Raw genomic sequence first — 14,000 nt, 5'->3', positions numbered from 1 at the left:
TGAAAACTACGTATAACTAATAGTCAAAATTGATGAGTCTGCCAAGTATAGGTTGGGGGAATAAAAAATGGCGGCTCCTTCAAAGCGATAAAAAAAACTAATTTTTCATTCGGAGCTCTATATCTTAAAAAGTAGCAACAACACAAGAAAACCTAAGAGAACGTCATTTAAATGTGAGCAAATTTGCTAAAATATGAGCCCTAATAGCTATTTACGTTAGATAGTTTTCGAGATATAGCTTTTTAAAAAGCAACATTTCATAAAAATGTTGTATGGGACGTACTAAAAGATCAGTAGTTAGTGAATTTATTTTGAAAAATTGATATCTCAAAAACCATTTGATATACAGATGTCTATTAGCACTCAAATTAAAGCTAGTTTAATCAGCTATAATGTAGTTTATGATGTTTATCTTCGTTGGAGTAATAGTGTACATGAAATTTGCTAAAATAAATTGATTTATACTTGTTCGGACAAATTTTCATTTGCCAAATTTATATTCATATGTGGATATTTATAAAAACTACTACCTCTAAGAAGATAAGTGTCTTGAACTACTTTATTGGAACTTAAATTTCCTTTATTTTGAGTGTTGGCAGACATATGTGCGTCTTATGGCTAGATATTTTTTCAAAAATCCAACATTTTATACGAACAACTAGAAATTAGCAATTCGTGAGTTTATTTTGTCAAATATCATAAAAATCCCTACTCGTTAGAGACGAGCGTGTCCAAAGGAATAAAAGTTTAATTTAAGTTCTTAAATCTTCCATCATAAGCTTGAGACATCCTCTCCTGGAGTATCAGGGGTATGTAGAATATTGTCTATAGATACTTTGATAATATTTCACTAATCTGATTAGAAACTCAACTCAACAAACGACTAACTTGGCACCTTCAAGATACGACGATTTCCAAACACCGATAGTTACTAAACAAACAGTCTGAACTTCCAATTTATAACAAAGAGCTCATTTACATGACTTTAATCGAAGCTATTTGTTTTTGAACTTAGTGGCTCTAATAAGCCATAAAATTCCTACCGAATCCAATCTTCAATGCTACTTATTTTGCAAACAAATAAAACTATCTTTAATGTCCCATGATTTGTGATTTGGCCCGAAATAGATATCCATGAATCCATTATAAACGCGAGACCAACTCGAACCCGCTAGTTTCTAATCTTGCTTTCCATTTAATTCGGGATGATTCTGAAAAGAAGATGGCCTTGGTATCTTATTATGTAGAACTCTCATCGGGATGCTATCAAATGACAGATTCTTCACAAGTTATGTTTAATTAATTATAATTTAATTGTAGTATTAATAAAGCTTTGAATCTTACTAAATATATTTTTAAAAACATGACTTATTTCTTACTTACAAATTAAAGTGAAGTATAGTGAAATCTTGTCAATTATTTAAACATATTTATCTATTCAATAAAAGAATTTTGTAAAGCCCGGCAAACACATTACGATATACCTGTCAGGTAAACCGGAAAAGCATACCTGTGCAGCCTGGATCACATGCTACGGCAAACCGTAAAATTTTAACTGAGTCGAGAGATGGCAAGCAAACAAGAAGATGACACGATCGCACATTAATCACAAGTTTTATTGGCTGCATCTCTAAATACAAGAGCCGGGAAGAAAAAAAAAAGCCAGTTATCTCACCCCAATTATTGATTACTTCAATGGAAACTATGTATCATTACTAGTCAAAATTGATGACTCTGCCAAGTATAGGCCAAAAAAATGGCGGCTGTTTCAAAACCTTAAAAAACACTAATTTTTCATTCGGAGCTCTATATCTTAAAAACTACCAACAACACTCGAAAACCTAAGAGCACATTATTTAAAGAACAGTAAATTTGCTGAAATACTAGCCTTAAAAGAACTATTTACGTACAATAGTTCTCGAAATATAGCTTTTTAAAAAGCAAAATGTCTTAAAAATCTACTAAATTAGTAGTTAGTTAATTTATTTTAGAAATCTATATCTCAGGAACTATGTGACGTACAGATGTGTATTAGCACTCAAATTAAAGCTAGTATGATGGACTATTGAAGTTTATGACCTTTATCTTCATAGGAATAGTAGTTTTCATGATATATGCTAAAATAAATTGATTTATAGTTCTTCAGACAACAAGTTTGATTTATGAAAAACTTCATTTCAGAAACTATTGGACGTACAGGCGTCTGCCCGCAATGAAATTAAAGCTAGTTAAATTTACTATAATATAGTTAATATTGTTTATCTTTGTAGGAATAGTAGTTTTTATGATATTTGACAAAATAAACTCACACAATGTCAATTTCTAGTTGTTCGTATAAAATGTTGGATTTTTTCAAGAATATCTCTCTCGATCCATAAGACGCACATATGTCTGCCAAGACTCAAAATAAAGGTAATTTAAGTTACTATAAAGTAGTTTATGTCACTTATCTTCATAGGGGTAGTAGTTTTTATGATATTCACATATGAATATAAATTTGGCAAATTAAAATTTGTCCGAACAACTATAAAGGAAATCAATTTATATTAGCAAATTTTATGAAAACTATAACTCCTACGAAGATAAACACTATAAACTACTTTATAGCTCACTAAACTAGCTTTAATTTGAGTGCTAATAGATATCTGTACGTCAAATGGTTTTTGATATATAAATTTTCAAAATAAATTCACTAAGTACTGATCTCTCAGTACGTCCCATACAACATTTTTATGAAATGTTGCTTTTTAAAAAGTTGTATCTCGAGAACTACGTAACGTAAATAACTCTTTTAGGGCTCATATTTAAATGAGGTTCTCTTAAGTTTTGTTGTGTTGTTCCTACTTTTTAAGATATAGAGCTCCGAATGAAAAATTAGTTTTTTTTATCGCTTAGAAACAGCCGCCATTTTTTATTTCCGCTGCCTATACTTGGCAGACTCATCAATTTTCACTAGTAATTATACATAGTTTTCATTAAAGTGATCAAAAATTGGGGTGAAATAACCGCCTTTTTTCTCCTCTTGGGCTCTTGTACTATCTCTTTTCACGGTCGTGGTACAATTTACTTTTTACCCGCCACAGACAAGATTCCGATCAATATATTTCGATAAATTCTTCTACCACTTGATTACGTTTTCGGCTTGGCATGATGACTGGGCATAATCTCTAAATAATTGAGATCTCAGCTCAATTTACATGTTTAAAAAATCTCTATTTTCGAGTTATCTATGTTTAGGTGAATATTCTTACATTTTTAATGATGATTGATTCAAGTATTTGTATGCCTCGATTTGAAATCACATCTAAAATATTTTTATTGTACATAAACATAATAGCATAAATGAATGTAAGTGACAAATATTTCTCAGGTTTTACCGCTGGGAAAAAAGCAGCAGCAGAAAAAACGCAGCAGGGGAATGATGATCAAGGATTGTCTGGAAGTAGTAACAAATTTGAGACAACTTTGGCACAAGACGTAACGAAAACACAGAACTTATGTTACAGCACGACAAGTAGTAATGACTTACGTAATCGATCGCAGTGCATTGTTGTAAAACTTAATGACTCCTTTCTAAGTTTACTAAGGTCATACAACTGACATGTAAATGCACCCTTTGTGACAGTTTCGCCGTTTCTCGAGTTGCCCAAGACCTGTAATCCAAAAGATTGGTCAGTTCCAATGGTCACGTCCTGGCTGAAGAACTGCCAACAACGTATGGCCATCGAAGGCCTGACTAATCGTCGCTACGATTAGGCGATGCCTTCAGCTGATGGTAATCACATGGTTCTGCTAGCTCTAGGGAAAGCACACTAATCAGTGCTCATCTGTTTTCGTGTATTTGAAACTACTTATGTAAAGTGACCGCCCAGATCATTAATTTATTAGGCATTTCACCTTCAGTAACCTTTTGGAAACCAAACTTTGTTTCCAGTTTAAAAATTTAAAACATAGTTCCTTAGAATCATCATTATCACCTAAAACCACATGACTAAATGTGATGACCATAACTCATAGGAAGCAGTGCTTCAACTATTAATGAAATACCTTTTGAAATATATTTAAGAAACTTAAATATTCATACCATGAAAACTTTTTTAAAAAAACTACCAATCACCATTTGTCAATATATTATTTTCGTACTTTAAAATTCCATCAAAAATGGTCTAAGCTTTACACAGAACACATAATACATGCTGACAGAGTACATACTAACCCATAAATATATGTTAATATCATTCAAATGAAAAAGTTGTTTTCAATAATTCTATCATTTATTTGTTACAGGTTTAGACAACAGATGTTACCTGGAAAATGGCGGTTCAGGCGAAAACTTCTTCGCGAGCGAGGATCTACCCCTTGGTTCCCTCATAGGTAATTGAATGAATTTTATTCCTATATTTATTTGATTTTTGCCAGGATTATATAATCAGATCAAAGAACATTTCTTCTTTTTATTTATTTAGTTATTTTATATCAATAATTGTTTTAATATAAGTTTTCTTAGAAGTTACTTTCAGAGAGTTAGATTGAGAATTGAACATTAATAATTAAAGTTTTTTAATATTGTTTTATAATTATAAAAGGAAAGGATAACTGTAGATGTAGTACCAACAAATAATAATAATAAATAATCTATACAAAAAGGATTAGAAATCTTTTTTTTGTAACATAAGCTCTAATTACTTGATTTTTTTTAGTTCTTGAAAAAATAAAGTTGATAGTAGAAATATGAGTACCTATTGACCATAATTTAGAAAAAAAAAGTTAATTTTCCTTACAGTGTTTTAAGTATCAATTAATTGTTATCTTTACTTAATTTTTTTTTTTGTATTCCTTCTTATTGAAACTGCTTCAAATAGATTACTATTTATAAAAAAATCTACTACTTTTTCATGCTTGATAAAAGTTGAATAAAAATATTTCTTTAAGACTTACATCTTTAAAACAGACTTATCAACAACATTGAACGATTCAACAACATTGAAAGATATATCAAAATTATATAGACTATCTTTTATGGCATTATCATGCATCATTACATTATATTTTATTATTAACTTTGTAATATTTTTCCCAATTTTAAATTAACAGAAATATTCAGAACCAAATTCGATTTATTACCATATAGTCTTGATAGTAAGTATAACAAGAGTTAACATTAATTTCAGTTGAAGCTGTTCAACATCTATTTATTTTGTTAACAACTGATCTTTTTTCAATAGACCATATTTTCGATTTTATAGGTAGTCTAAGGATAAATGGTGAGGTGGGCCCAAGGGGTAACATAGAGCTAAGACTAGAAGAGGTAGATAGTCCAGTTGTTATAGAACCAGGGACCAAAAATTTGACGCTAATAAAAAAATTAGACAAGGAGGTAGGCATAAATATTCATGATTTGTAATAAATCATTTGTTTGAACAATTAATTACAATATTTATATTTTTAACAATCAGGGTGAAAATGGGATCTCATCTGTATATATTCATATCCTGTGTACACCGAAAGGTTCGACAGATCCTGTAAGTATATTAAATGCGACAAATATTTATTTAAATTATTACTAAAATTATATTAAAAATGTATATAAACATTATTTTTGTCCACAGATTAAAATCCCAGTAAACATTAGAGTAATGGATGTTAATGACAATGCACCACAATTCGAAAATGGCCCTTATATTTTGAACATATCAGAGGTATTTTAATTTGAATATTCTAATCTTAACAATTTACATTCAACTTAATCTTTCATAGAAACCAAAATAATCAAAATCTAATGTATTTATACACTGTAGCTGATTTTATTTTATTTTCAAATTATGGATCGAGAAATATTTTCAATGAAGACTTGCTAATAGTATTCATAGAATTTTCATTAATTATTTTTATATACAGCTATATTATCTTTCATGTTTATTTATTGTTTTTAGGTAACTGTAGTCGGAACCCGTGTTCTACAAGGTGTTAGAGCCAGGGATAAAGATCAGCAAGGGCCTTTCTCAACTGTACAGTATACTGTTCTCCCAGGACCGAATTCAGTAATTTTTTATTTATTTATTTTATAGTTAACTTCCAAAAAATTAATATTGCTAAAAAATCTCTAAAGAGATTATTTTTTTAAAAATATTAATTAGGTATTACATAAGTTGTCAGTTACTTTAAAGCTTGAATAGCCACACTAGTTGAACATAAAGTCATTATAGTAACACGATAACCAGTAAGAAGCTATTTCAAGTTCTAAAAGCATCTTATCGTTGTAGATGGGAAGTTATAGCCAGTTCCTTTAAAAATAAGTGTATATGTAAAAAGTGTTGAGGTGATTATGTTATATTATATCAGGTTATGCTATATTATCAATAGATAATATTAGGTATTCTTGACCAGAAGGCCTCAACAACGTAGGTAAGGTAATTGATTAGGAGGTGAAGAGATAGGATCAGATTTACAGGGTGACAGCTGTAATTTCTCTTAGCATGGTAACCTCGTTCTACCGGGTACTATTCCTGTAAGTACGAAGGAGGTATGCGAGCCCAGTTAGCCAACGGGTCCTACAAAAGGATAACAGGTAGAAGAAGGAGGAGATGACCAACAGGGAACTAGCATGAAATAAGACTCTTCATACAAAAAAAAAAGAGTTGGAAGAATATACTGAATGTCTTCAGTCACAAATGAACACAATAAATGGCTAGAGAATACAAGATGGTGCTCCCAGGTGAAACGAACTGAGCTCTTCATCTTTGCTGGAAGCTATAATGGTTTAAGCGGCTGTAATATTTACAGTCTTGACCAGCAGGTAGCGTATCACTACAAAAGTATCTTCATAATCTTTGGAGAAGTTTGTCGGGGGGGGGGGGAGGGGGTGCGGTCAGCAAAGAACAACATAAATAAACAAAACCATATTTATTTATTTTATGCAGACGTTTCGACCTGAGTTTCAGGTCTTCATTAAGAGATAACAACAACATTTAGAGTAACATACAATTGAAAATGAATAGTATACAAACAAATTTAGAATTATACCAAAATATTGAATTAAATCATAAATGATAAAAATTGATAACTGATAATTGAATAGTACAAAATTTTAATTGATTGGTATTTGTGGAATTGTATGGTAGTAAATTGAAAGCAGTGACAGATGAAATATAATATCATGTAGGTAAGAAGATATGTATAATATATATGTAAGTAGTGTCTAAAAATTGAAAAAATTAAATAAATAAATGGAATCTACAAATTGAACATTATGACAAACAATGAAAAATAGTGAGTGGCTTATATCTGAATTACATTGTGAGTATTAACTTATATACCTATACTATAAATATAAATATATTTATATATACACAATAGGATAAGGTAGTATATGGAGAAAGGAAAAGAATAATGTAACAAATATGAGAACGAGAAGGGAGACTTACGTTGTGGCGTAGAAGGCAGGTTGGTAACTGACTGATGTAAGAGTTTATTTGAGATTTCCGCTAGAGTGAGCTACTAGACTAAGGTTCGAAATGTAACTGTCAAGAAAGACCGTTATGACAACAGTTGATATGAAATACTAATGATAAAAAGGTCAAGTTATAGTTTAAAAGAAAAACATAAAACCAGTGACATGTAAAAAATACGGAGCCCAAAGGTCAAAAAATTATGAATACAAATTAATAAGAATAAAACATATTTTTATATAAACAATAAAATTGAAAATAGATAATGATTGATAAAAGAAAATGGATTATGGGTGCTTTAATAAATTAACTATTTGGGAATAGGCTAGGGATAAGTTTTGTTTATCTGTTTTGTGATTGACTGGGGAAGCTTCTAATTGTATAAAAATACTTTATTTACTACTCAGGTCGAAACGTCGGCATAAAATAAATAAATATGGTTTTGTTTATTTATGTTGTTCTTTGCTGACCACACCCCCCGACAAACTTCTCCAAGCATTAATCTACGGTCAACTATCTACACCTCATTATCTTCATAATCATTTGGGACACATTTAATTCTTACAAAAACGGGTAACTACCCTTGCTAGCAATAGAACTTAACGATAATTTATGGAAATAAATCAATAGAGAAAACCTGCACTCAATGAACCAAATATATTTACTATAGTTTTAAAATAAATAACATATGCCATTTTTTTTTGAGTGACTAAATATTATTTTTTATATTATGATTCACATTCTAGAGATTCATTAGAATTGCTTTTATCTGAATAATCATCAAATAATAAATGTTTGATTCATAAAAAACAGACAGAGACTTCAATAACAAAATAAAATAAAATTGAATCTTGCATTTTCAGTCGGCTTTTTAAATAACAAGATTTAAAAGAAATTCCTGTCTATCTAGCATTCAATACTTGCTCTACTATAGTAACTCAACATTAAATACAAGTTTAAAATGTTAAGATTTTAGATAAATGGTGACAAAAAATAGATATTTCAAAATCATTTCCTAAAAACATACTCCATAAATATTCCAACAATTTAAATTAATGTTTTTTGAAATTCTGGAAACATAATATTATTTATTTATTCATTAATGGTATGTTTATGTTTTAGGACCATTTTGTATTTGTAAATGGGTTAGAAGGTACTCTAGTCCTACGAAAGCCTTTGGACTATGAAACATTACCCAACTTTACTTTAACTATTCGTGCTCAGGTATTATACTTATTAAATGCATATCTGGTCAGTAAATCAGTTGAGTAAATTATTATAAGATAAAGAAATACAATCTATAAATGTTTTCAGGATCAAGGTAATCCACCCCAATATTCGGACACATCGCTCTATGTAAATGTGATTGATGCAGATGACCAAAATCCTAGGTTTATGGATGAAAGATATTCAGCCATTATTCCTGACCATGCATCTGTGGTAAATATAATTTATTTTATAAATCTCAATAGAAAAATAGAATTTTTAATTGGATTACATACAGAATACAAAGGCATTATAAATGCAAATAATAAAGGGTAAAAATAAATAAATCCTACACAAATGAAGAAAAAAAAAGATATAAAAAGTTAAAATAATTATTTATTCGCTTAAAAAAGTACATAAGTAATAACAGTTAAAAAACATATTTATTGCACCATTAGAGATATAATTTTATTTATTTTTTTTCAAGGGAACTATTTTAACAATAAAACCAAAAGAGATATCGGCAGTAGATCAAGATGTGGGTATTAGAGCTCCCATATTTTATTCATTCAATTCAGGTAAGATAATGATAATATATTATCCACTTATATTTCTTTATTAATCATAAAAAAACTAATCAGCACTCATTAATTGCCCTTTTGCAGCTGGGAGCGATTACAGGTTCTTTGAAATCGACCAAGCTACAGGAAGAGTAACGATTAAAAAATTGATTCCAGAAGACGAACTCCTTCAACCAGCAACACTTGTTGTCAGAGTAAGTACTCTTCTAAAAATTATAATATAAATTGTCGATTTGGGTTTCAAGATTTATTTTTTATTTTGTTGATTTAAAAAAAATATTTACAACAACATAAAATATTAAATTGATGAATTTAATCCAATCATTAAACTGGATTTAAATTAATTTCTTTAAAATATTGTTACCAGGCAACTCAAAGTGACAACAGAGATCGCTACGCACTTGCTACCCTCACAGTGAGCCGACCAGGAACATCATTAAAGGAATTACAATTTTTACAGAGCCATTATTTAGCTGGTGTTTTAGAAAATGTTCCTCTTAATAGTGTTCTTCTGACTGTGATTACAAATCGGCACAGAGATAAGGTTTATAACTATTTCCTTAAATTTCAATTATTAATAATAGTTCCAAAAAAAAGTGGGTGTGTGATAAAAAATTAAAGAAATAAAATATAAAAACCTGGCCCAATTCTGTTTTTTCATGAAAAATTTCCTGCTTTCTTAATATTTTTTTAGTATTTCAATACAAATTTGTCCGACAATTATTTTATATTAATAAGTGAACAATTAAGTGTAGAATAATGTTGGGAATAGTTAATTAATTTTGTAATTGAATAACACTGTCAATTAAAACTATTAGTTGTTTCTTTTTCATAAATACACATTCAACTAAATTTGTTCTTAATTAGTACTTCTTTCTTAATTTTGTATAAGATCTTTATGGAACTAGTTAAAAAGTACATTTAATTGAAAAAAGTTAGTTGTACCCAATTAATAACTATTATTTTAGCTAAATAACTGAAAACTTATTTTGTTCCTAACTCTAAACCTATTCATTTAATTAGAGTGGTGCTATATAATAACTGATTCTGTACATAGTAATATTTTAATCTAACATCATTTTCAGACCAAAATTTTTAAATTTTACAAAATATCAAAATAAGTTTTATAGTCAAAATTTCAGATATAAGTAGCTCATCATACTTCATACCCTTATAATTAATAAATTCATTCCCCCTTGATGTTTCAGAAATTGATCATAAATTTTCAATTGTTTTTCTTTCACCTATAAATTCATGGGTCTTATCATGGTTTCTTTGTCCTTCTTATCTTAGTTAACTTGTTAAATGTAGTATTTTTATTGTCATTTTCTATTAAACTGTTTATTTTTTTATGTAAGAATAATAGATTGTTAAAAATGAAACAATTTTTTTTTTTAATAGAGGCTACGCTTTTCCCTAAACAAGCACGCAGATATGTTTGGTGTTCTGCCGACTGGTGATATTATACTAAAGAAACATCTTGATTATGAAAGTGAAGACACCTATATATTTCAAGTCTTTGCTACCGATGGCATGCAGGTAAAGAAAAATTCTATTCCTATCGTAATAATATTTGTTCAATTACGAATTTAAAACTAAAATTTTATTTTAAGCTTAGTTATTGCATACATTTTATTACTGCTTTGGAATCAATAATAATCAGAGACAATATGGATTTACATCCAGTAAATTTTCATTATAATTAACTATTTACTTTATTTTACATATTATAAATATTATTATAGTATATTAGACATTACAAATGTCTGGGGCCATTTGATATTACACTTAATTTTTGAGAAGAAAAATTATTTTATGCAAGAACAATATAGATTCAGAAAATAATCATAATTAAAAAAGAAATACTTGAATGTCTTTAATTAAATTCCTCTCATTGACTTCAAAAAATGTGTTTACCATATTGCTTACAGATAAATAATAGAGAAATTCAGATGAAAAAAAGATTAATATGTATTTTATTATAAAAATAGACCGATTTATTTTTTTTACAAAGGATTTTGCATCCAGATTCATTATTATTTTCAGTTTTGACTCTTTTTTTTTTTATGGAAAACGTTTAATATTAAAAAATTGCAAAAACCTATGAGTATTTTTATGAGAATGAGTAATTTTATTCTTGTTTTAATAAATTTTATGTGATCTTCAAATTTTGAGAAATAAACATGCTTATGCTTAACTATTCTTTATGCTTATTTTCCTCTGAGTTTTACATGAATATTTACTAGTTTTAATTTTATATGTGACCTCATTGCTTTTCAGAATGCAAGTGCCTTTGTAAATATCAGCGTTCTGAATGTGAATGATTGGGATCCCAGATTCAGGTTCCCTCAGTACGAGTTCTTTGTGCCAGAACTTGGGTCAGGAGGTGAAGCTAGGGACATCCCTGTTGGGAGGGTTGAAGTGGCAGATGGAGACAAAGGTGACAAAGTCAGCTTGGCACTTCATGGTTCTGCTGCTAGGTATTTTGATCATTTTTTTTCTCTTTTATGTTGTAACATGGTTTGCAAAGATAAACAAAGCAAATTAGGTACTCAATTTTAAAAATTTTTGTCCTTAACTGTTAAAAAACTCAGAATAACGCATAGTAACAAGAAAATTAATGTCAATTAAAAGAAAATCATTAACGTTTTATAGTTTTTTTTATCATAGAATATCGTTAGTTTAAATTAAACTAAATTAAAAACAAAAATATATTCCATAACTGTTTATACTTACAATCATATCTTCTATGTATATTTATACATTTAATAAATAGTTAGTTTATAAATACTATCCATATTAGAAAAGCTTTTACAGAGTATCCTCAGGCAGTGCATCAAAGTAATTTTTTGCAATAAAATTAAAGAAACAATTAACAGTTCAAAATTAGGTTCTATCAAATTTAAGTAGGTCTGTTGTCTGATATTTTCCCACTAAAAATCGAAGATTGTAATTATTTATTATTTTTTAACATTATGCTGGGGTTACAAAATTTGAAAATACTGTTATTCGTATTTCGTAGCCCAGAAATACTATGTTATTTTGGAATAATGATTGTCGGAATAAAAAAATATGGCCATGATATTCTAAAGAGCCAGACACTTGTCATGTAGACAGTTGTATATGTAGCATTCATTTCCTTTGTTAAGGATGAGAATCATCAAAATGAATTGAGTATTGCACAAGTGCTGCTGAAGGTAATCATGTCCTGTAATATATATATGTATATATATATATATATATATATATATAGAGAGAGAGAGAGAGAGAGATATAGATATAGATAGAGAGATATAGTTCTAGTTGGAGGATTGGCGTAGAGCTAATAACCCGATCTCGTAAAAAATACTTTATTACAAAATCTGCAACTAACCTCAGAAAATAGGACTGTATTAATGGGCAGGAAATGTGGCTCGAAGAAATCCATCAGGATGCCTCTACACAACAATGAATACCACTATAGTTGGCTAGAGATCATGTGGGAGGCCAAAAACCAGATGGATAGACAGGATCAACAAAGATGCAAAAGAACTGTAGGCAACAAACTGGAAAGCAGTTGCCCCAGACAGGCAAGTGTAGAGAAGATTGGTTTGGCAGGCCAAAGATCAACTAGGTCTGCAGAGCCAATCGACAAAAAAAAAATATATATATATACATATATATATTGATAACTTTTTCCTGACTAATACATTCAACATGACAATAATACAACTTTGTAATAATACATCTTTTGACGACATTTCACAACTTTATTGTTTGCATAGTCATACCCTACAATGAGAAAAAAAAGGTTTTTTAGAATATACATTCTCTTCAAATAATTGTCACAAAACTACAATGATATAGTGCAATCTCTGACTAATAAATATTAAAATCAAGATATGGTTTAATACTAACATTATTTATAATTCTCAACTGCAGTGTGTTCTACATTATGATGCTACCATATTCAGATTTAGGGAAGGACTGAATTCGGCATTAGCATGAATTTAAATTTTGCACATCTGATTTTTTTTAATGGCTTGACTTTTATGTTTTTCTATAGTAATCATTTCTTTTAAATTTCGCTTGAAGTTGTTTTTTTCTCGATGTTTGAAAAACTGCATGTTTGGTCAGGCTTGTTGGGGTTGTATCACAACAGCTCTCACTACATATTTTAGACAAGTAGGACATAAATTTAAATTTGATGCACTGAAATCACCAAAATCATACATCATGAAAAAAACAACTTCAAGCGAAATTTAAAAAAGAAATGATCACTATAGAAAAACATAAGAGTCAAGCCATTAAAAAAAATCAGATGTACAAAATTTAAATTCATGCTATTCTAACATAATAAATACATAAAGACACAATTAACAACATAATATAGAAACAGACAAAACAATAACAGACTGATTACCTACTGGAAACAAAGAAGTACATGTGAGGAACCTAAACACACCTTGCCTACATTTCAAAACCGTTTTTAGTCCTTCCGTAAATCTGAAGATGGTAGCATTCATAATGTAGAACTGCAGTTGAGAATTGTAAGTAATATTTGTATTAAACCATATCTTGATTTTAATATTCATTATTCAGAGATTGCACTATGTATTTGTAGTTTTGTGACAATTATTTGGAGAGAATGTATGTTCTAAAAAACTGTGTTTTTTCTCATTGTAGAGCATGACTATGCAAACAATAAAGTTGCGAAACATCGCCGAGAGATGTATTATTATAAAATTGAATTATTAACTGATCCTATAGATCCACAAAAAAATAT

At 29.1% G+C, this 14,000-nt stretch overlaps 1 protein-coding gene across 3 annotated transcripts in view; it reads left to right on the top strand.

The window, feature by feature from the left end:
• Cad96Cb (protocadherin Fat 4-like Cad96Ca) overlaps nucleotides 1-14,000 on the top strand; it is a 194,479-nt gene that overhangs the window by 177,196 nt on the left and 3,283 nt on the right. For all 3 annotated transcript variants that reach the window (XM_067045825.1, XM_067045823.1, XM_067045824.1), the window contains 12 exons: nucleotides 4,288-4,374; nucleotides 5,247-5,377; nucleotides 5,457-5,522; nucleotides 5,610-5,699; nucleotides 5,934-6,041; nucleotides 8,571-8,672; nucleotides 8,763-8,888; nucleotides 9,142-9,232; nucleotides 9,320-9,429; nucleotides 9,603-9,779; nucleotides 10,637-10,774; nucleotides 11,516-11,715. In XM_067045825.1, coding sequence (XP_066901926.1) covers nucleotides 4,288-4,374; nucleotides 5,247-5,377; nucleotides 5,457-5,522; nucleotides 5,610-5,699; nucleotides 5,934-6,041; nucleotides 8,571-8,672; nucleotides 8,763-8,888; nucleotides 9,142-9,232; nucleotides 9,320-9,429; nucleotides 9,603-9,779; nucleotides 10,637-10,774; nucleotides 11,516-11,715 — 1,426 coding nt within the window. The remainder of the gene's footprint in view (nucleotides 1-4,287; nucleotides 4,375-5,246; nucleotides 5,378-5,456; nucleotides 5,523-5,609; nucleotides 5,700-5,933; nucleotides 6,042-8,570; nucleotides 8,673-8,762; nucleotides 8,889-9,141; nucleotides 9,233-9,319; nucleotides 9,430-9,602; nucleotides 9,780-10,636; nucleotides 10,775-11,515; nucleotides 11,716-14,000) is intronic.

Source organism: Halyomorpha halys, unplaced genomic scaffold (assembly GCF_000696795.3).
Source record: "Halyomorpha halys isolate HHAL.00 unplaced genomic scaffold, Hhal_1.1 Scaffold71.1, whole genome shotgun sequence".
Lineage (NCBI taxonomy): Eukaryota > Metazoa > Arthropoda > Insecta > Hemiptera > Pentatomidae > Halyomorpha > Halyomorpha halys.
The sequence above is the reverse complement of the archived record's forward strand: the minus strand, read 5'-3'. Positions and strand labels throughout refer to the sequence as shown.